The 23949-nt window shown below is 40.4% G+C and overlaps 2 protein-coding genes across 2 annotated transcripts in view; one reads left to right on the forward strand and one right to left on the reverse strand.

Annotated features, from left to right (window-relative positions):
* The window catches only part of LOC109710390 (nudix hydrolase 26, chloroplastic-like), a 32993-nt gene extending 16868 nt beyond the window's left edge, over positions 1 to 16125 (forward strand). Inside the window, exons 3-6 of the mRNA XM_020232922.1 lie at positions 366 to 458; positions 9852 to 9946; positions 15555 to 15669; positions 15795 to 16125. Coding sequence (XP_020088511.1) covers positions 366 to 458; positions 9852 to 9946; positions 15555 to 15669; positions 15795 to 15881 — 390 coding nt within the window. The 3' untranslated portion in view covers positions 15882 to 16125. The remainder of the gene's footprint in view (positions 1 to 365; positions 459 to 9851; positions 9947 to 15554; positions 15670 to 15794) is intronic.
* On the reverse strand, positions 17256 to 19050 carry LOC109704976 (uricase-like; the record flags this gene model as incomplete). The annotated part of the gene is made up of 4 exons (XM_020225763.1): positions 17256 to 17604; positions 17956 to 18049; positions 18149 to 18322; positions 18818 to 19050. Coding segments are annotated over 4 exons (585 nt in total), but the record flags the coding sequence as incomplete, so codon positions are not given.

The raw sequence follows: 23949 nt of genomic DNA on the forward strand, positions 1-23949 counted from the left end.
TCAACTAAAGGCCGCTTCCCTGGAAACATTGATGCAGCTGGGTTTAGGATGGTGATTTAGCGCCCAACGAGTTGTTAGTGCTAGCTGGCCAAATCGTTACGAGTGTGATGTTCAATATTTAATCTTAATGCTGAGAAATAATAGTTACTTTGATTGGAGCTGTCAATATTTAATCTTAATGCTAGGGAATAAAAAAATTACTTTGATTGGAGCTTAGCATCAGCAAGCATGCACACACACAGACACAATTTAAGCTGCAAATGTTTAGAGTAAAAATGAGGATTTGATTCAAATACTTATTAATTAAGCTATAGTTTCCTTTTACTTCATCAAATCTTGCTGTTTTATGAGTTGGGTTATTGCAGGGTGGTGTAGATGGGGAAGAAGATCCTAAAGCTGCTGCAGTTAGAGAGTTGAGAGAAGAGACGGGTGTTACATCAGCGGAGATCATTGCGGAGGTTGGACTTCTAATCTAATTTTTCTAACTTTGTATTATTAACTCCATTGTAGCTTATTAAAGAGGTTTGACAATTTATTGTTGTTGCCTGATATACTTTAAGCACAGAGAAGAGAAAAACTGAACTAAGTGACAACACCATTTAATCTTCTTGGTTCATCAGCTGATAAATCTCTTTCCATATTTCCTAAGAAGAAGGAATAGCTTGAAGACATAGTTTGCGACCTTGGAGTTATACTCATTGTGTTTGTATTTTCATTAACTTAGCTCTCATGTTTGGTTGCCTTGATCAAGCCATATGCACAGGAGTACAAGTTCATAAACCTCTTGATTGCAAGGATTATGCTTTGTCTGATGTCCCTCGAACCTATCACCCAGAGTTTTATGATCATAACAAGGCACTTCTAGTTGCTACTATTTGTTTGACTACGCTGCATGAGATAATCTACAAAGAGCCCATTAGCCCAACCAATCAGGCATTACTTGTTTGACCTGTCAATATGCTCTGTTTTAACCACTGTTTGGACTAATGATAATTTGAAATTATACTTCCAGTTTATGATCAAAATTTGGCTGTGGTGTTGGATGCAATGGTGTTTGACGAAGTGTTGTTTAAGTATTGCTATTAGAAAAGAAGCTGATGCGGAACCATATTCAAAGACAGTTTGGTCGAGTCATCTTTTATTTATTTGAGTCAATTTTTGTATTAGGATAGAATTAATTTGTTTAGGTTTTAATTTTTTTTAATTTTCGGAATTATTTTGTTTGTTAATTTGTTTTAGTCGTTTTTTAAAGATTTTACAGATTTTTTTAGGATTTATTATGTAGAATAAATATCTAAAAATTAGAGATATGATTTAGGCTTGCTTGATATGTTTGAATTAGGAAAAGATTCCTAAAATCTTGGGATTTTTTTAGATTAGGATTATGTTCTGAAGGTTGTAAATATAGTCTATGTCTTGTAATTTAGAGACGTGTTATGATGGAATAAAATTTGGATTTTGTATTTTGACTGCGGTCATGATATCTCCTTCCCTCTTCTTTGCAGTCATGATATCTACTTCTCCTTCCCTCTTCTTAGCCTTGTGTGTTGGCAAAATTCTTTTTCCAAAAAGATTCTATCTTTTCTTTCTTTCCTCATCTTTTCTCTTTTCCTTTAATTCTCTCTTATTCTTCTTCTAAATTTACTTTTCCAATTTTTTAGAACAACTCTGGCTTTTTCCTATTTATCGACTATTTCTTCAATTTTCTCTTAATTTTCTTAATTTTTTTAAAAATCACAAAATAAAAAAAATTGTCGAAACCCTTGCTCCAACCTCTCTTTTGGATTTTTTTTTTTAATTTGAAAAATTGATTTAAACTTCATTAAAACCTTTAAAAGTTAAAAAAATTTTGAAAATTACTCAAAAATTTCTAGAAAATTCTAAATTTGGTTTGAAACAGATTTTGGGCTCACCATTAGTAAGATAGATTAGGGTTTTCCTAATTTGTCCTGCGTACCAAATTGATGCGATACAAATTAGAAAAATCATAATCTATCTTGCTAGTGATGAACCTAAAATCTGTTTAAAATCAAATTTAGAATTTTCTATAAATTTTAGAATAATTTTCAATTTTTTTAAACTATTAAAGGTTCTAATGAATTTTAATTCAATTTGCGGAATAAAAAAAGAAATCCAAAAGATAGGCTGGAGCCAGAGTTTCGTCTGACCTTTTTTATTTTTTATTTTTAAAAAATTAAGAAAATTAAGAGAAAATTGAAAAAGTCGAGTAAATAGGAAAAATTAGAAAATTTGTAGAATTGTTTTAGAAAATTGGAAAAGCAAATTTAGAAGAAAAGTAAAAGAGAAATAGAGGAAAGGAGAAAAGATAAGGAAGATAAGAGAAAGATAGAACCTTTTTAAAAGAAGAATTTTGTCGGTGCACACAGCAGGGAAGGAGGGAAGAAGGTACTATGACCGCAGTCAAAATACAAAATATAAATTTTATTCCATCGTAATTCGTCTCTAAATTACAAAGCAGACTATACTTATAACCTTCAAAATATAATCCTAATCTAAAACAATTCCCACGATTTTAGGAATCTTTTCCTAATTTGAACATATCTAAAAAAGCGTAAACCATTTCCTTAATTTTTAGATATTATTCCACATGATAATGTGGAGACCAAAATTTTTAATTTTCGGAAAATGGGTTAACCGAATAAATTCAAAAAGGGGTAGGCTACTTCTGTAAACAGAATAGTTTTCGGTGAAATGAAAACTTCCACCCTCAAGGTCTGGTAGTGCCAAAAGTCGTGTTGAGATCCGTTTTCAGGTTTGGCGCAGCAAAAGTATGGTTTAAGGCAAAATACGACGAGTGGTCGTTTTGGTGAAACTGGATTTTTTGGCACCTTCATTTTATGTGTCGATTTACGTGAAAAATTCACGGAGAGGTGTCATTGGACAAAGTATGAATTTTTAGTAAGAAACACAAAGGTTGGGGGTTTAATTGCAATTTTTGCAAAGTGTGAAAAATGAGCACTTTGCGAAGGGGCTGTCGTTTCACGTGAGAAATTTCGCAGTTTTGACGAGCGAAGGGATCCATATGAAAATAGACTCAGAGAACACGCATATCAATTTTCTCAAAAGTTCGGGGATTTACGTGTAAAATGGCAATAAGAGGAAGTCGTGAGAAAAAAATGGAATCAAAGGATTTTTCGAAGGGAAATGTGAAATTCCTGCTTCAAAATGCACGAAATTTTGTAGGGAGGGGCTAATGCACGAAATATGTGTGTTGGTGGGGACTGAAGAAAAAATGGAGTTTTTGTGGGACTAAGTTGCATTGTAACTATATATATATGTGGGTATAGGAAATCCTAACCCTTGGAGATCCTGTCACGCCCCGCCCCGAAACCACTACCAATTTGGCACGATTCGGCCGCGGCGGCAGACCGCCGAACGGACAGCACTTCCCACTGTCCGCCCAAGGCTCAACCACAGGAATGTGTACAAGAATTTGCCCAGGACTTTAAATTCTAAACATACACATTCAACGAGGGCACAAACAGTGCCAACAACAAGAAGAGCAAGTAATCCACAAGATATACGAGTGAAATAAAGAGAGAGTACTTTACTAACTATTACAATAGTTACATTCTTTACCTTTACATCATTTTCCAAAATGAATACATTTGATCCTCAAAATACATAGCTCTCCGATCTCACCTACATGAATCTCTCTCAATACATAGGTGACTAATGCAAAAAGGAAAGCTACTATACTACCACGGTCTCACTGGTCGGGCGCGACGCCCTTGCCGCGGTCCTCTCTCTGCAGCCCTGAACCTACCACTGGAAATAGAGTGGGGTGAGAACTATCTTCCATAGTTCCCAGTGGGCTCGGCCGCCGACTCTGCCGATCTCCCCACTAGGTCCAAGTGGGCACAAGTAACAACAGATAGATAGATAGATATGTATCTGAAAGCTGTAAATGCAGTAGTAGGAAAACTATGCTACTATGCCCATAATCATGAATATGAATGCATGCATCATATAATAAAGGTTTGCTACCATGCTAACAAATTCGATCCATGTTCGAATAGTAATGTTCAATGACATTTATAAACCCTTAACCTTTTTCATTTACCCAATCTGTGGCGAAGCCCTAGGGCTCGCCCATGACTCACCTTCAAATCCCAAAGTGGGGAGGGAGCTCCAAGTGCACCCAAGCCCGGGACCGTCTGCGGACCTCCATGTGGTCCGGACCTCCAAGTGGTCCTAGTCGCGCGACACTCCGGAGTACTCGACGACAATCCCCTCCATGTGGGGATTGGATGGCTATACCATCCCAAACGCAGACTGTGAGCTAGATCTATCCTCTCCAAGTGAGGATACTCTACAACTAGAGTCAATACCCAATCGAATTCTCTCCAAGTGAGGAAGCACTATCACTAGGGTCCATAACCCAATCAAATCCTCTCCAAGTGAGGAAGCCCTACCACTAGGGTCAATATCTCTCGCGGGATCATTTGTTCCCGACAATCATGCAACGTTATTTAGGTTGTCTAAATTCATTGTTCACAAGGCATTTTCTAAGGGATCCACCTATCCCTAGGTCCATTGACCTCTAGTGTCATTTACACTACATTAATGCCACTCGTTATCATTCAATGTTTGGATGCCACTCGTTTGTTCTTTCACGATAACACTACTTTCTATGTCATCAACACCCCCATCGGGTTCATCTCTATCTTTAGCATCATAGGATCCACCTTCCGACCCAATCCTCACCTATCTAGTTACCAAGCGTTCCAAGTACACTAGGCCATCAATTAGAAAGCATAAGGAATGGAGCTACTATGCAATCCTACAATGCAACATGAAGAGATGAGATTAAATGCAATCTAAGACATAGAAAGGAGTTCGAAAGTTTCGGATGACACCCCCCACCTTTTTATCGATGTAGAGGCTTTGGAAATTCTTCTCGACGAGCTTTACAAAAAGGCTTTAGCCTTCCTCGCCCGAATCAACACTAGCCCGGCCTGATTTTGCCGAGAACTTCACGTCGGTTCGTCGAATGCTAAAATCGACTTCGCCCCCGCGTTTTGGGACATATCAATAGGGTTTCCAAGACTTCAAATGAGATCAATCTCATACTTTTACAAAAACCCCATTTTGGAGCCCTAGGTTTGCACCTATAACAAACCACCCCATAAATTCCTAGATTCTTGGGATTGATCTATTTAGAAGCTTGCTTAGGGTCCATTTGACCCATCCCAAGGCATAAAACCCAAAAACCCTAAGTCCTAGAAGCTAGGGTTGTTGCTTACCTCTTGAGCTACACCAATGGGAAGAGGAGAGGGAGAGGAAGATGCTCCTAGCCTCCTTCTTCTTCTCCTCCTTCTTCTTCTTCTTCTCCTCATTCTTCTTCTTCTCTTTCTTCTTCTCCTTCTTTGTTATTTCTAGAGAGAGAGAGAGAGCAAGAGAGAAATGAGAGTGAGAGAGAGGAGAAAGAGAGAGTGTGAGGGAGAGAGAGGGCTCAGCCCACTCAAATAAAGGCTATTTTGCATAAAAGCCCCTCAACTTTCACCCCTGTGCACTGCCCTTACTGGGCAGTTTTCGCGCGGAGGGACCGGTCTCCCCGACTTGGGACCGGTCCCCGAGAGCTTCCCTCGGGCGCACGCGTTCGGGAACCGGTCTCTCCCCGGGAGACTGGTCCTCGGGAAACCGGTCCTCACCTGGGAGGTCCCCGAGAGCTCGATTCTCTGGACTTAGCCAATTTTTGGCTTCTCTCGCTCGGATCACATTCGGGAACCGGTCCCTCCCTGCCAGGGACCGGTTGCATCACGCAACCCCGCTACGCCCAGCCAGGGGAACCGGTCTCTCACCTGCAGAGACCGGTCCCCGAGAGCAACATTGGCCCAATGATGCAGCTTGCCCCATTTGCTCTCGCGGACTCAACTCCAAGGCACTTTTTGTGCTTTGGACATTCTCAACTCCCACAAAGGGTATACTTTTGATAATTAGTCGATCCCGGATGAAGTACAATCCTCGGACTTCGAGAATTCACTTCCTTACACCCTCAGCTGCTGNCGTTTGCATCACGCAACCCCGCTACATCCAGCCAGGGGAACCGGTCTCTCACCTGCAGAGACCGGTCCTCGAGAGCAACATCAGCCCAATAATGCCATTTGTCTCATTTGCTCTCGCGGACTCAACTCCAAGGCACTTTTTGTGCTTTGGACATTCCCAACTCCCACAAAGGGTATACTCTCGACAATGAGTCGATCCTGGATGAAGTACAATCCTCGGATTTCGAGAATTCACTTCCTTACAGATCCCCTCCCTTACCCAACCGCTGCGCCGCCCTTGCCTCGCCGCCGGCAATCCCCCGACCTACGGGGTAGCTACTAGCAAGGCCTTTCTTTTTCTCTCTATCTTTCTCCCTCATTCTCTCTTTTGGACCAACCCCATGGTCGCTGCTGCGGCCACCACCTCGGCTGTCGCCGGCCCAGAAGGATTTCGGCGACCCTCCTTGTTGCTACCACCGCCGCTTAGGTGCCCTGTGCGGACTTGGGTTCTATGCAGGAACCCGAATGTCAACCCTATGGCCGAGTTCTAGATTCAACGTCGCTGCGCCGCTGCCGCGCCTCCACCGCTGGCCACTGCTCTCTGGGGCTCCCTCCGGTCGAGGCTGATCCCTCCGTGCTAGTGCCTGCCGTATATTGTCGCACGGAGGTCATCAAAAGCAAGCTGCCCTGCTGCTGCTCTTTTTCTGGCTCGGGCTAGGGCTGGCTTAGGCCGAGTTTCCTGTTCCGGCCACTTGGACTACCAAGGACTTCGCTGCAAGGGAGCATGGTCATTCGGAAGGCCCGTACATTGCCGCGTTCACCTCGGTTGTTGTTGGGGGTCCTCTGGTTGCTGTATTAGCGATGTCGCTCCTCGGGGACTTCTCGGTTCGACGAACAAGTTGCCCTAACTTTCTCCTCGATGCTCGGATTCGCTCCGTACAGCAGCATGGTGCCCGGGACGTCGCTTCTGGACGGTACCTTCACTCGAATTTCGCACTTGCGGAGTCAACGGTAAATTCCTAAACTGTATTATTGTTATATTTCCGCACGCTAGGTGTTCGACAAATTGCCAAAACAACTTTGTTGCATCGGGGTTGTCCCGGACAGTAATGTTTCAACTATGGATGGTCCGAACTTCATGTTCGATGCTCGGGAGACCCTCAATGAGGGTTTCACGGTGATCGGCATGCAAAACGGTGAGTTAGGTGTGGTAGGTAGGTGATTTTTGCTCTGTTTTCGCAGAGCGGGTTCGGCTACTGGTTGCAATGGTCAGGTAGCATTGGTTGGTGGTTGGGAACTCGCTAGTGCGAGCATAGACCACCGAGCAACCCTAGATGGGTTCCAGAGCCAAAAATAACGATTTTTGGGAACTCGGCATGGCGATTTTGGGGACTGTGCACCTGAATCACACCACTTGGTGTGCGGCTGTCCCGACACCCAAAAGAGTTTTTTGGGACAGCGAGGATGGTCGAATGACTTTCGGAGTGTTTCGAAACAATTCGGGGCTAATCTGGACCTCAAATGCGAAAATCCTCAAATGCGAAAATCGGGCGGTTTCATGTCACACTGGTTGCTGCTGTTTGCAGCGGGGTAGCAGCCTTATTGGCTGGTTATAGGATGAGGTTTGACACCTCTGGTTGCAACAAAAGGGCTACTGGTAGTTCCGGTGCCGAAATGGTCATTCCGGAAGCCAAATCTGTGATTTTCGGGATCTCGGTTTTTCGTTTTGGCGCACTTTTCGTGCGGCTGTCCCAACGGCAAAAGATTGGCATTTTGAGGCAGCGGTAAGGTAGGTTGGGTATTTGGCATGGTTCGGGACACCCCATACGCTGGGGTGGTGTCCTGGCAAGCCGGCACGACGATCGGGTGAGTTTTCAGTAAAATATAGGGATTCTGAAATCCGATCATACATCAGTTTGGTTCGTAACTTTAGTCACAGGTATGGGTAATTAGTGGATTTGAGCTAATTACTGGCTGGGTTGGACTTTATATAGGTCTGGGCAATAGTAAGAGGCACTATTAGGGGGTCAACGACCCAGATCATGGTTACGGTAGAGGTAGGTGCTTCGAGTTGGTGTCAGTGAGACAGTATTTACTCGATTTCTATTTCTTTACTTGTTGAGTAATTACTTTACGGCATGCATTCCCGCTTTTCTCTACATGTCAGCATCTTTGTTTCATTCCTGACATTCTTGTAGTACTATCCTGTATAGTGATAAACAGTTATTTGACATGTAGAGTAGGCTTATTTTGACTATCTGGGGACCTTTAGGTCCAGGTGAGGTGACATTGGTCCATCTTTTGATCTCTGATTCCGGCGTTTATACGCCAAGGCATTCAGCTTTACGCCACGGTTACCGGTTACGTCGACGTTTAGTTGATCATCTCATTGATTTGTCATTGTGCTTAGGAGTATTCACAGACACCGAGTCGGTTTGGCCATCGATGGGTGCACTTATCTGCATGGATCAGGTCTAGTGCATTATAGTGACGGGTAGTGCCTGAGGTCGACGGACCAATATGGCAGTTACGGATTTGGCTTTTACACTAACTACTTGTACTTGTGATATATTAATTGGTAGGTTTCCTTTTTATAGTAGCGGATTCTCGTCATATATTCTATTCATATGCACTTCTTGCTACTGTACGCATTATTTCCATCTGATCATATGGCAGGTTGTGGATTATGTATAAGCATTAGACTTTTTGTCCATTCAGGCATATAAAGATGGGTTCTTTATAGTGGCGGCATGTTGATTGTTTATTGTTCATATTCATATCTCTTGCTAGTGTAGGTTTACTTTCAGTTCTCTATACTTGTCTCTATATCTCTTTTGTATCGTTTTCGGTGTGTACAACTTGCATTTGTGGCTCTGTCGTACCCACTGAGAAACCTCAGATTGGTTTCTCACCCCACAGTTTTCCGTAGGTGGTATTGGTGAGGAGGCAGGTCAGATCATGGCATGAGATCCCGGAGCATGACAAATTATAAACGACACCTGATATATTAAGGCTTTACAAAATGGGCCTCGGGGCGTGACAGATAGATCCTTAAAAAATCTTTTAAATCTTTTAAAAACAACTATGACAAATTAACAAACAAAATAATTTCGAAATTAGACAAAATTTAGAACCTAAACGAATCAATCCTATCCTAATACAAAAATTGACTCAAATAAATAAAAGATGACTCGACCGAACTCTCTTTGAATATGGCTTCGCATCAAAAGCGCTAGATTAATTCTATCCTAATACAAAAATTGACTCAAATAAATAAAAGATGACTCGACCGAACTCTCTTTGAATATGGCTTCGCATCAAAAGCCCTAGATTAATTCTCTTAAATGTTAAGGAAAGAAGACAATTTCTTCCGTACAAGTTGAGAATCACTTTTAAGAGGTGCTAACATAGAGAAGTACAAGGGATTTGTTTCTGTACAGAAATATGGTGCCCTATTTATTTCATGAAATGCAGGGCAGGAAGAGAACATAGCCAAGAGGCCAAAAGTTCCAAGAAAACAAATAAGAAGATACTGGTCTAATCTAAATATTTTATTTTTAATATTCTTGTCTAGGGAACAGTAAGTGCTCTATCTCCTACTAGCTTTGTTTTGCCTTAAGTAACTACAATTCAAGGCTATGATATTCTTCAGAAGACACTTAAATATATTTTGTCTGTTCTGCGGTGCTCTTGAACATATTTCATTGTATTCTCTGGTTCGTAATATGATACAGAAAAGATTGATTGTTATGTTCTTACTAGAAGAGTACGTTGAATAAGTGGGTTTACGTTGAAACCTCATGATCACTGACAGACAAAATTGTATCTGACATATGGATGCAGGTTCCCGGTTGGCTAACTTACGATTTCCCTCAGGAAGTGAGAGAAAAATTGAATAAACAATGGGGATCAGATTGGAAAGGTCAAGCCCAGAAATGGTAAAGAAACATCAATTATATTAGTCAGGCTATTAATCCAACTTCGTCATTTTAATATTTTTAATACTTTAATGTTTCACTGCTTATTAATCTTTTATCACCAGCTTGCTGTTTTCAGTAGACTCAGAACAATATTCATTTTTTTCTGAAGGACTTTGGGAAAAATATTTTATTTCTAGACTTTCTGAACATGACATGAATTACTAGGAAGTTGCCAAAATAGCACAACATCAAACCTTCTAACTGAAACTAACACAATATAATTTGGTTAAGAACAGAATTAAGTTTTTCAATATTCAGGGCCTAGTCAGAAAATATCAGACAGAATCTTCAAGTCGACACAACTAACAGGACCAACATAAACATGACTTGCAAACCCAAATTTTCACACCTTACTCATGATGAGTAAATCAGATATCATGCATGTATGCTCATCAATCTTTTGGTTTTCTGACATTTGAACGCTAGTATGCTATTGATAAGAGATCCTTTGAGGTGCAAGGTAATCTCTTGGTAGAAAATTAATTGAATCTGAAGTGGTTGTGTTGAATGTAATAAATACTGTTTTTTGTGATGTTTATGCAGCAGATAAGTTCATAATCACTGTTACTTGCTAGCAGAATGCTTCTATCAACTCATTGCTATCAGCTGATTTTATTAACTCCTTTTATCTGCTCCCCCTATGTTATTAAGTAGCTTTTAATCCCAGTTTAACTTGATATTAGGGTTCATACTGCTAGCTATCTGTGCTTTTCCTAGTGTATCAACCTTTGCAGCTGGTAAATATTGCATGTGAAGAGCAAGTTTACTCTGGCTTGTGGACAATCTAGTCCTTCTAGTTGGCATATTTTTAATATTTTTATAACAATTTTTAATAGGTTATAATTTCTTCAGCTTGTTTTCCCATTTGTTCACGACGATTACTTCATAATTGTATATTAACGAATTAAACAGTAGTAGTCAGCCAGAAAGGAGAAATTAGGTTTCAGCACTTTATGATAGAATCTAAGAAATAAGAAAATTTGCGACAGTAAACCAATGAAAATGAGAGAGAGAGAGAGAGAGAGAGAGAGGCACAAAATCACTACATACACACTGATCTTCCTTTATAAGGCACTAGCTTCTATTATTTCAATGGCCTTTCAAGGATAGACCAAACCAGTTACAATGGTGTTCTTGACACATTTCTTGTACACTTTCTCACAAGAATTCACTCTTGCTTGAGTATAATAAATTTAGTCACTAATGAAACTCTCTTGATGATAATGTGATTGTCAGGGATGGACGAAGATCATAGAAGCTTTTTTTTAAAATATTCTAGAGCAAGGTTTAAAGTACCGTGGCACGGGGGGCGTGCCGTTACGTCCTTGGCACGGTACGGCACGGGCACGCTTGTGTGCCGACACGTGGCACGCTTGCGTGCCGACAGATACGCACGACCTTTTACTGGCACGCTTTGGCACGGATTTATTTAAGTTTTTTTTTTATTCCAATAAGCTTTTATAATGTTATTTTGAAAGATTTAGACAAATTATTATTAATTTTTGCTATGTATAGCTTATTATACTCATCAATTAACATGTATGTAAGCATTTTGTATATAAAGTACAACTATACCTGATGTAGAATAGAAATTAAAATTCTTTTGTTTTTATTTTTTTTTATTTGAAAAGTACAACTATACTTGCTGTAACATTTGAAAATTNTTGGACAGTTCGCAGCTGCGGGAAGGGTCGAGGTATCGAAGTTCTGTAAGGGCGGTGCGCGCAGGGTAGCGGCATTGCCGTGGCAACCAGACTTGCGGTTCAGACTAAGCAGAGAGTGAACTGAGTTCCGTTCAGCGATCAATCATGAGGGTGGTGTCCCTAGTGTTGGGATATGGCAAGTTGCGAGCGAAAAGAGACAAGGTGTCCGATATGCTCGAACTTGGCCGAACACTTTGATTGAGAATCGAAGTGGAGTTCTGCGAGAGCCTAACGAAGTAGGGCTTGAGCGGGCTTGTGGGACAAAGGCTAAAGGTGCCGTGCATCAACAAGTAGTCGAAATGCAAAGCAGTCAGGAGGCATGACAAGAGTCCGTGGGGAAGTCAGTAGAGCAGGAAGTAGTCGAGGCCGGCTAGTCCCGACGGAAGTCTTGAAAGCTTGAGGAGACCATGGGTGGAGCTCGACGTTGTGCGATTGCGGAGGCATTGGGGTGACAAAAGTTGTTTGCGGAGAGGGCACGCGTATGGCATGAGTACCCACAAGAGTTGTACCTATAAGATTAAATAAGACAAACTTTAATACAATGGAAGCGGGAGTTCGAGTGGAGGAACTCACCGCGTATGAGGACGGGAGTTCGAGTGGAGGAACTCGCCGTATGTGCGAGCGGGAGTTCAAGTGGAGGAACTCGCCGCAGATGAGATCGGGAGTCGAGTGGAAGGACTCGCCGTATAAGACTGGGAACGTCGGATCGACGATCTGTCGCAGGCGCCTAGGGAGAGGCATGAAACCTGATATTATGGTGAGGGGTAAAGGCGAAGACGAGCAGCGTGCTGATTCGCGTGGAGAACTCCAAGACGAGGGACGTTTGGAGTCTAACCCCTAAACCCAAGGTCGATGGATATATGACCTTGAATCCCAGAGAGGGGAAGTTTAGTCGGAGGACTATTCCTTGAGAAGGAGGTATAAGGTTGGCTACTGGACTCAGGGAACTTTGGTTAAGTCAGGGCGAAGTGGGCGTTGAGGCCGAGTAGCTCTGATGGAGAGAACCAAGTTATGGAGGAGTGCCAGTACAACCTTGCAATCCGAGGGATTATGAGTTTTGAGTTCTGATTCCGTGGAGGAGTTAGTGTGGTGCGAGCGAAGCGCCAAGGCTGGGGAGCTCTAACTCAGGGAGGGACAGAACATGTATATGAGATGGTTGGTCGAGGAGGACCAATAGGCTTTGAAGAAGCGTTGTTAAGCAGACGAACTCGAGGGCAGGTCAGCGTGGCATGCGATGCCAAGGCCGTGGGTGGCTCTGGTCTGGAAGAGTAGTACTGCTGGCAAAGGAATTTAAAGAAGTGGGAGAGCATCGACGAGGACGTCGATGATTCAAGTGGGGGAGCCTGTCACGGGTCGATCGTTGGGTCTCGACCGTGACACCTTTGAGGGCCAAACTTGGTAGGCATTTGGGTTGACGAAGTTATGGAGTTGCGGAGTTGAAGCGTTCCGTCAGGTAGGAGTCGCTGTCAAGTCAACGGAGGCAATTCCCTAGCAATGGCCCATGCCATGACTTGGAAATAGGTGCCGCATGCGGGGCTTGAAAACGTACCCCTCGGTGAGCACCTTTGTACCCCCGGGGTGCCAAAGGAGTGGATGCCTCGTAAGGGTATTAGAGGAGGGGTGGACACTTCGTAAGTGGCCCCGACTCCCCCGTCGACCCATAGGATATGGGTCGTCCCTTGGCTAGCGGAGTAGCCAAGCCTAGCGTTCCGTGTAGCCGGTTAATGGACGGTTGAAGGGACACGGGCCTAGGGTAATGTCGGAGACGCGAGAGGTCGACGACATTACGGAAGCGGGGAATACCGGGAGGCTTCCTCCCTAGGATCGCTTGCGCTACCTTATGCCGGCTTGGATCTCTGTAGTGGAGCGTACGAGCGGATGAGGGATAGTCTAGCGACGGATGGTCCTCCGTAAAGGACAAGGCTCGCGAAGGCAAGGGTGCCGAGCGGGGATTCGTGGGGCGCGGCGCCCACGAAGGCCAAGGAGGCGAGACTCGATAGGGACGCTAAAGGGAGGCATGCCGAGGGAGAATTCGTAAGGCGGGTGGCCTACGAGACTCGAGGGGCGGAACCCAAGGAGGCAAGCGGTATCGGTATCCGTATAGTGAACCTTGAGAGACTGGACCAATGGGGTAAGCGGCCAGGCGTGGTCGAGCCAAGGAGGGGCCAGTGGCTAGCGATGCGGAGCGAGGCCGGTTCGTTTGTATGGGGCCTTATGAGGCGAACCTATGGGAGTCAAGGGCGCGGAGCGCCGTGGCAAAGCGAGGGTCGTTGAGACGGTCGAGAAGTACGGTGTGGACTTGTTGGTTCCCTTATCAGGAGCGATGGGACACGAGGGCCGCACGGGTCGAATGCGAAGCACGGAGGTGCGAAGCATGGACGTGCGTAGTGTCACGCTGAGGTGCTGATGTTGGGACAAGCAAGCTTGTGGCGCACACTTTGGTAGCTTTTCGGAGGTAAGCCGTTGGACCGAGCGAGCAGGCCGCGTAGGCGGTACGGCCATGGGCGTTGTCAGGCGCGGGAGACACGATGGTGAGGAACTTATGGTTATGAGTGCCCTTCGTGGCATGCGATGTCGCGAAGCCCGGACCTCGACGCTAGAGGCGTGCGGAATGAGTCGCGGGGGCGAGACGCGTGGGAGGCGAGACGCTCGGCTATGCTCATATTGTACAAGTTGGGGGAGAACTTGTAATGTCCTTGGGCTGGCGAGAAAGGCAACAAGGCATTCGGTTAAGAGGCACTCTCGAGGAGAGATCGGTTGGCAAGACGGGAGACACCTAGCTTGGTGGCCAACCTCGGTATCGGGGTTGCTCGTTGGGAACTCGGGGAGTTCGACGAGGGGTTCGATTACAGGCGAAGGACCGGGCTATAAGTCTCGTGGAGGAGCAAGCTTGGCAAAATGCTTGGATTGGTATTCCGCTGTTAAGTCTGGGAGACTTGTCCGTGTAAGGGACTCGAGAAGGCTGGCTCGGGTGTGCGACACTTGAGCGCCGCGCGGGGATTTTTGAGGCGAAAAAGCTAACCCCGTGACAGTACGGCACGGGGCGGCGCCTTCATCCTTGTTCTAGAGGAAACTAGCCGTAGTAAACATAAATGAAAAAAAAAAAACGAAAAATCACATCCTGCGACTGATTGTCCTAACACCCGTGGTCAAGAGTCCATCAGCTAATTTTGCTAGATTGCTTTCCTTTGAAAATAATTTGGCTGTTGTAGCTCTGACGACTAGACAGTCACCATTCTTAGACCATGGTTGACAGAGACATAAGACAAAATCTCATGTTCTCTCTCATAGCAGAATGATCAACCAAGCTGACACCTAAGGTCAACCGAAACTGCCTTCGACCTAAAAACAGCAACAGAAGCCCAAACAACTTCGCTTTGATGATTTGTAAGGAATGTTTGAATTCTTATTCTTGAAACAAGGTGGAAAATCCTTTCTGCATCCAGTCTTAGCTCTGGTTTATTTGACTGGATATGTCCTGAAGTTGAAGACTCGATAAAAGCATTGTCTTAAAAGATCAATATTTGTTATCATCAAATTAATTTAAGGTTGGAAACCTTAGGCCGACAGTATGCATATCGACAATGCTACAGACTAAATAATACTAGCGGCCAAGAAACGAAATAGCTCGGGTTCATTAGCAGAAAGAACGAAACTTAAGCTTTGTGTTCATCCTTCAATTTGGCTGCTTTACTTTAAACAAGTAATTTTTCACGAACCTCTACCTTTTCCTGCCTCTATTAGTTTCTTGGTTGTTAGTATCATTTAGTTTGTAGCATTGTTGATATACATACTAATATTTCAACTTCAAGAATTTTGTGTTCTCTATGCTTATTTAGCTCATTTCCCGTCAACACATGCAGGTTCTTATTTAGATTCACTGGAAAGGAGGAAGAGATCAATCTTTCTGGTGATGGAACTGAAAAGCCAGAATTTGGGGAGTGGTCATGGATGACGCCTCAGCAAGTAATTGAACTTGTGGGTACAACTTTCCTTTTTTTATTTTATTTATTTATTTTTTGTAATAACTATTCTCCGTTTCTCATATTGAAAAGAGAAATTGCAATATGGTAATTCTTTTCACCATTGGATCTCTTGAGCAGGCCGTGGATTTTAAGAAGCCTGTCTATGAGGAAGTTTTGAAGTTCTTTAGCCCGCTTTTGCAATCGGATTCGGCTACGGAAGTATAGTTTAAATGTTACCCACTTCTCTAGGTTTCTATGTTGAACTCGTTGGCTTAATTAAATCGATACCTAGCAAGGATTAAACCGCGTTGAGATAATGATGAGTAATGAAATTTTCATGTTTTTGCGAGTGAATTATTTTGCCCATTTTGCCCTTTGATAAATTCATTACTGTGGAGAAATAATTGATCCATCCCTGTATTGTTACTACTGAACTAGCGTAGCAATATTTGTTTTTTATATAATCTAATGGAGTGTGTTCTCTTGTGGTGCTTGAAAAAATAATACAGGAAAAAGGAAGCCTTCTCTTCAAGGGTAATTGCTTTGACTAGTCATGTCTACGGATTATATACTAGTTTTTGGTTCAGTGAAAATCTTTTTGTTGTGTTTCTTTAGAAGGTATATTTTTGGTCAGTATGGTTGGGAATAACTGTTGATTATTGCTCATTGAGGCAAAGCTTCAAGCATGATTTTGTTTGAACATGCAGCAGTGATATTCAAGTTGTGCCGTGTGCTGAAACTTTTATAGACCAAAAAAGAAGGGTAAATTGCACATTTGCGGTCCTCAAACTCTGGAGGCTCGTGACACTGTGATCCTCGAACTTTTGTTGTAATTTTAGGAATCTGTTAAAATTTAATATGCTAGTAATCCTCGAACATGTAGAGGTGATGTGTAGAGGTGATGTATTTGTATCGTGATTGATTAATATGCTAGTAATTAAGATATTATATCACTTTTTAGATCAACAATATGTTAAAATTTAATCAACTAAATCGAATTGTGAGATTTAGTTGCAACATCTTAAAAGTTCAAGTTAAAAATTACAAAAACTAAAATCTAGAAACTAAAATATCATGCGCGCAATAGTTTGAGGACTAAACGTGCAATTTACCCTTTTTCCTCCGCAATTAGATCAGCCACTGCCAATTTTTGCGTTTGGCTCTGGGTTTTCACTCATCACCAGTATTTAGAACTTTAAATGGGATTTGCGCGTCGATAAATGTATTAATGCAGTGTATGCAAGTAAAACAGATAAGAGCTCTGCAAATACTATTTTAAAGTTTGAATTATTAAATATTAAATTTGAAAGTTTGACAACCGAAATTTTGCGGTTCACAGAGAGGAGAAAAGTTATTAAATACACCAAAATATTGTGCTTCAGAGCAGCAGGCTAGAAGAACTATGATACTTCCCATGGCCTACTGTTAGAAGAAGCGCAAGTCCAGCATTTGGCGATAGAAAAGCCCGAAACCACTAATCCGAACGAAAAGCCAAGATGGACTTGCGTTAAATAGAGCGTATTCAGCGTGCGCTTTCGAGTGTGAAGCAGCTGAGTCTTCCAAAGACAACATTACAGAGCAACTGTGAAAAGCCTTATATGATAGAGATACTAATTTTCCAACCATCACTGCCCACATAAAAAGATGAATTCACATGAGAGATTAGGAATCTAAAGAAGCCCTCTGTATTCAAAGTTCAGCCAAGCCGGGGCCTGCAAAGCATGCTACAAACTTATTTCACGCATCATGAAAGGATACAAGAGGTCACCTAAGCAGATGATAGAAAGTTCAAATTGATAGACAAGCACTGACTTTTCTGGCATGTAAAACATGACGAGTATATTGATTTGCACGAACCAACTCATTACATCTTGGACATGGTGCGGCTCAAGGTTGCTTCTATTGTTCCATGTGGCTCGTCGGTCGGCACATAAACATCATTATCAAACTGTAAATTACCAGAAAAGGAATTAGTTAAAAAGCTTTTCATTCCATTTTGATGGGAATTTGCTGAAAATGCTTGAGAAATTAGATGAGCTTCGTGGAGTAAAGCTGTTTGAAGGACTAGTGCTCTCTCATTTTAAATCCATACAACAGCTGCTTCTAGCTGCAATAGAAGTGGAAGCATCAAATAGGGGTTCCTTTACTTGGAGTTGGGGCCTGTAAGCTCATTTGAACTTCCTGCCCCATCAAAAGGCTCCAACCTTTTCGCTTGCCCAGAAAGTTGGCTACTGCTACTTGAAGCAGAGAAGATCTTGTAGGAGCCAGGCTTAATGCTGACGTACAATTATGATCTCACCTTCACCATGGTTGGGTTCTCTTTGCTAGATAGATTTACGGGCAAGAAATGGAGGTTAGGCATTCGGAGATGAATTGAAGCTATATCCTGGAACCTGAAAACAAATTCCGAAAATATTTGGTCTGATTCTATCGCAGCGAAATTCAAATTTTAAATGTCATTATTTTCATATTACAAAGTAATTAAGAACCACCTATTGAGCACTGCCTTTGCCATAAGGTACAGAGTGTTCTGAACTGAAGGGCTGTATACTCCTGTATCCGGGGGCCCAAAGAAGGTTTCTTCCAGAACCTTCTTTACATCTTTGTATCTTTCTGTGAAGCAAAATGGGTCCGGAGGTATCTGAGAAACATGGTCATATGTATACCTATACTCATACAAAAGCCAAAAGGAAAAAAAAGAAGAAAAATAATAAGAGAACAAAATGGTGAAAACAAATGTAACCCAAAAAGACTTCATAGCATTTATCAATAGGCCTAGAGGCTGATGAAAGACTAGTGGTCGCTACTCCTGTTTGGCTTTTTGCCAAAATCTTTTCTAAGTAAAACATAGCAAATTTACTCAAATACCCATTCCCTTTCGCATATGATGATCTTTTTCATGATTATAGAAGCAAACTTTCCTTTCTTGAGAAAATTTTACCGTGCATCAATTGTAAACACAAAGTTCTTTCTCTCTCCCTCACACGTCAATTTAAAAAGCTCAACAGAACATCAACAAATAAAGAGTTTATTTGCTTTTGTGTTCAGCCAATATAACAAAATAACAGGAAGAAAGAAAAAGGAATATAAATACGAGCCTAAATTGTTATAGGCTTTTGATAATTTATTGGAAATTAAATTGAGGGTATGAGAAGACCTACCTCCAAGAAGTAGTGACCTCTGTTGCCATCATCCTTTCCCTTGTCTCCGGAAGGAGCGTGTATTTATCCCTCACAAATTCTTCAAAGCCTGACTGCAATAGAAGAAAATAATCACCTAAACAATCAAATAACAGAAAAAATATCAGAAATGTTGAAATGTGAAATCCTTGAACTCTGTAGCACACAAAACAAATTAGCGATTTCCAATTTCTCAAATCTAAGATGGTTACATATTATTGTCTGCTCTTATTTTTATAAGAAAAATCCTATCTTTTTATGTAAATGAAAAGTAAGTTGCAGCAGAGGTAATCAACCCTTCTAGTGTAGTTTCAATTTTGTCCCGAACCTTTAAATCACTAGGACTCAATTTCTTTTATTTCATGGTGCAATTGCAACCCCACCAAATTCAGTGTTAAAATTAATATCCCCCTAATAAACATGTAATTGTAATGTACGCAATTTTTGGACTCTTCTTTATTATGTTAAGGTTGATTTAAAAATTAGAATAGCATTGATTCAGAAATTTTAATCTAGAGGCCATGCAAAAAGTGCATACAACATGCTATAGCTAAAGAGAATAAATAATTGGGTTAATTACACCATTGGTCCCCAACCTTTGCACTGTTTTTCAATTTGGTCCGCAACATTTTTTTTGGCAATCAAATCTCTAAACTCTTGATTTTATTACAATTTAGTCCTGGTCGTTAAAAAAGTGTTAAAATTAACAGGATCGCCACGTCAGCGCCACGAAGGCGCGGTGTCAGCGCCAACTAATTACACAATTTAAATTTAAATTATATTTCGAATTAAATTATAAATTCAAAGAAATATTTAAAATTTAAAATTTAAATATAAATTTTGATTTCGGATTCAAATTTAAATTCCAATTTTGTATTTAAGTTTAAATTCAAATTAACATTTTGAATTCTAATTCTAATTTAATTTCAAAGTCAAAATGTGAATTTGAATTCGAAGTTTAAATTCAAATTTAGAATCGGAATCAAATCTTAAATTCAAGTTTAAATTTTGAATACAAATTTAAAATTTAAAATCAAAATTTTGAATATGATTTTAAATTTAAATTCAGATATTAAATTTAAAAATCAGTTTCAAAATTTTCATTTTAAATGCAAATTGAAATATCAAAATCAAAATATTAAGTTTGAATTCAAATTTTAAATTCAATTTAAAATTCAAACTTAAAATTTGAATTTCAATTCAAAATTTTAATAAAGCTTTAAATCAAAATTAAAGCTTTAGAATTTCAAAAATTGTGCTTAATTCAAATTCAATTCTAATCTGCGGTTAGTTTTTAAATTTTTATTTAATATTAATTTTGAATTTAAATTTAGAATTTTGAATTTTTTATTTCTTGGGGACCAAAGTGCAAAAATATGAAAGTTTAGGCATCAAATGGATATGCAGAAAGTAAGCCAATTAGGCGCTACGTGTGATTGTTATGTTCTAACACTTTTTTACGGCTGGCACTTAATTGCCAATTAAAATCTAAGAGATTAGGATTTCGATTTGACAATAAAAGAGCGGTTGGCGGAACCAAGTGAAATGGTGCAAAGGTTACGGACAATGATGTAATTAACCCTAAAAATTCAAGGTTATCTGGCAGTATATTGTGGGGAAAGAGAGTTTCCCAACGCATTTAGAACACTTAAAAGCAGTTTCATCTAAGTCGAAATTATGTTGCTCGAGTAAAAATCATCAGATAAATTAATTATACTAACGTGATGAAAGGTGCTGTTTATTAGCTGGAGAGTCCATATCTACTATTTCAAAATATTTGTTGTGTATTTCAACAATATTCCTTAAGGGATATATAAACAGTACAAGCCCAAGAATTAAAAATAAAGAGTCCAGGTAAAATTTGAATACTTAGATAAGAACTGCAAACTATTTCTATGCTTGGAAAACCTCTAAGATATACGGACATGAAAAACAACCAACAGGACAAACGAAAGGCAGTATTATTAGAACTTTATCTTCACCATAGTTGTCTTTTAGCAAAGAAAGTGTTGAATTCAAGAAGCTAAACTCAAGGCACCCCACTTTTCAGCTGTGTCACTATTGATAGTAGTGCATCTCACTCCCAAGTAAAATCTGACCGTAGAGAATTAATATCAGAGTCATACAGTCGCTTGTTGGACTGGAGTATAAAATGGGAATTAAAGAAAGTCATGTCTATCACTTTCGCACATATGTTATATGCTGGCTATCAGGAGAAAGCGAAAACAATTAATACTTAGTTGATGCATTTTTTTATAAAAAATATCACTGCTTTAAATTTTATTTGTACAATAGCCTCAGATAGGCCAGAGTCAGCACTAGGATGGGATGTGTGAATAATTAAGAATGCGGTTAAATAATTTACCGATTCTATTAAATGCGTTTTACGCGCATTTAAAGCGCGGTACGATTTCACTGCCTTGTTAAATTGCGAGTGAACGATTCACACGCATTAATGCGGTGGAACGGCTTCACCGCCCTTTAAATACAAAATATCCTTAGCCCCGCGAACGTTTCCTTTCTCCTCATCTTCCGAGCGTCTCATCTATCTCCTCTAAGCCATCTTGACGCGACTCACACGCGTCGTCGCTGAAAGCCTAGTCGTCGGTTGTGTTCGAAGCTTCTGCTGGCCGCATGCATCGCCAAGGTCCGCCGCTGCGCCCTCTCTCACTCTCAGCATTGCTCCAGCATGGTCCTCATTAGGTTTAGAGTGGAGAATTTGAAAAAAAATTGTAGTGGTTTGGAATATGTTTTATAGATTTTATGTTCTTTAAATATAACTTGTTGCTTTTGCTTTATATTTTGGTAAGCATAGCAACTAATTTAGGTCATATTTTAAACTCTATTTGTATCATTTGATATATTGAAATTTGAAAAAATGAGTTATAGTAAATAATGTATACGTAAAAATGATAAATTTATATTGAAAATGAATTTTATTTTAAAAATATTAATATACATAATTTTATTACAATATTATAAGTTTATTATGTTTCGTGTGTTGACACATTATATTGAAATTGATATTATAAATTGCTCAAAATATTACTATGTTATGTTAGTTTAAATATTATATTTGTATTAAGTCTTGGATCGCGTAGTAAGTGCGTATTGTTGTTCATTGTATCCTTCTTCATCAATTGTAGCGCGACTATGAATTCCCGAAATGTAGTTGTTGGTGTCATCTCCTCTCCACTACCATCGATCATGCCATGGACTCCTAGTTTCCCATGCCACATGCGGTGGCAGTAAGGCGTCTCTTGTGAGAATGGGTATAGAATATGCTATAATTAATTTAATCATTACCGTTTATTTCGTTTTATAGAAAGTGAATTTAATTACGAAATAATTGACAGAATTTCATTACTCTCATGAGTGTGCATGACTTTAGATCATAAGTCCCAGTGGGAACGAAAATGACGGTATTAGGAAATCACGGCTTGAAGGTGCAACAAGTTAGTGAAGACGGGTTCTAATGTATCAGGATGTGTTTAACAATGATCTTCGGTTTTGGTCTTAATAGAAATGATTTGTGGCGAGGCTACCACTGTGATGTGCGATCATGATAAGCGTACTATCCTCGCAGAATAGTCATATTACTGAGATTGTTATCAATTGTAATAATGAAAATGTTGATGATCAGAATTAAAGTGCCAGGAGGATCATCAGAGCAATTTGTATAAGAGGTGATGAACAGTGGATGGACCAATAGTGTGTCATTGTTTTGAGAACGGTGAACTTTTGATCTGTCCGCAGATTTTGAACGAATTGTGCTTGTATTGTATGACTTATGGCAGGTTGGTCGGGTATTTTGTGATAATCATAGTTTATATTGCATCACTTTTGATGGGAATGACATATGCTCACAAGTTGCAAATGAAATCATAAAGTTGACGCACAAGGCTTATACAGTTAAATGCATAGGTGATTCATGTCCTTGGAGATTAATGCATCGGTGGCCAAAGGATGTGAAGATTAATTTAGAGTTAAAACATATGCGGCCAACATAATGTTAGTTCCGGGTCTTAACACTGCACTCAACATGTATTTCATTTCTTATATTTGACATATTCTGCCCATCAGTGGGGCAAAGATATACTTTGACATGACGGAAATTAAAAAGGTGCGTATATGAATTGCATGGTAGAAATACCTTATTTGAAGCTTGCGCTAGAAGTAAAGCATTACAGTCAATGGATGATTAGGAGGGAATATACAGCGATCCTTTCGGTCGCCTTCCTATTTCATATACAGCACCGTGATTCCTAGAACTCGATGGCGTCTTGTACCTAAATCACTGACTAAATGGTGTTTAGCGCAGTTTTGGACGATATTTTAGGCATTCGGGCCGTCAATTAATTGGTTTTCTTATTTCGCCATTAATTAAGTTGTATGAACTCATTGCTGGAAAGTATCAAGGGCATGCCGTTGGTGCGAGGGATGTAGATGCATAATGGGTCATAATACCGTATAGCATTTGTATTTGTGAGGGAGAAAATGCGGCTTAGTTGGCGTTTTGTATGGAATTTTAAAGTGAGGAGAATGCGGATAGTGGGCGAGGCGATGCAGCGGAGGAGGTGAGCGGCCGATGAATAGAGACGGCAACGTTTGACGATGAGGCGGATGAGGGTATATTTTAGTATAAAAAATATAATAAATATTTTATAAACGGAACCATAATCTAGTCACGAAGGTGGTTGAAGTGAACATTTTAACAATAATACAAATGTTTAAGGGGTTTTAAATGACAAGGGGCGGGAAAGTGAAAAGGATATTGACAGGGGGAATTATTATGTAATTTAGCCTTCATATTTATCCAAAATTTATAATAACACTTTATTTATTTTATTTAATTATGGGAATATTCTTTTATTATTATATAGGATTCACGTTCTCGTCGACTTCCTATCTTATTATATCTAATATATTATCTTATATTATAATACTATTATATATAATAGCTACTTAACTCTGAGAGTATAGAGCTCGTTCGTACTCATAAGTTGTTTTCAATTGATGGAGTTTCGAACGACAATCACACCACCCGTTAAATATGATAGTGAGTATAAAGATGACTTGAAATACTTCAATTTAAGATCGGATTATCTCTCTCT

This window comes from Ananas comosus, linkage group 1 (assembly GCF_001540865.1).
Source record: "Ananas comosus cultivar F153 linkage group 1, ASM154086v1, whole genome shotgun sequence".
NCBI classification, from domain to species: Eukaryota; Viridiplantae; Streptophyta; class Magnoliopsida; order Poales; family Bromeliaceae; genus Ananas; species Ananas comosus.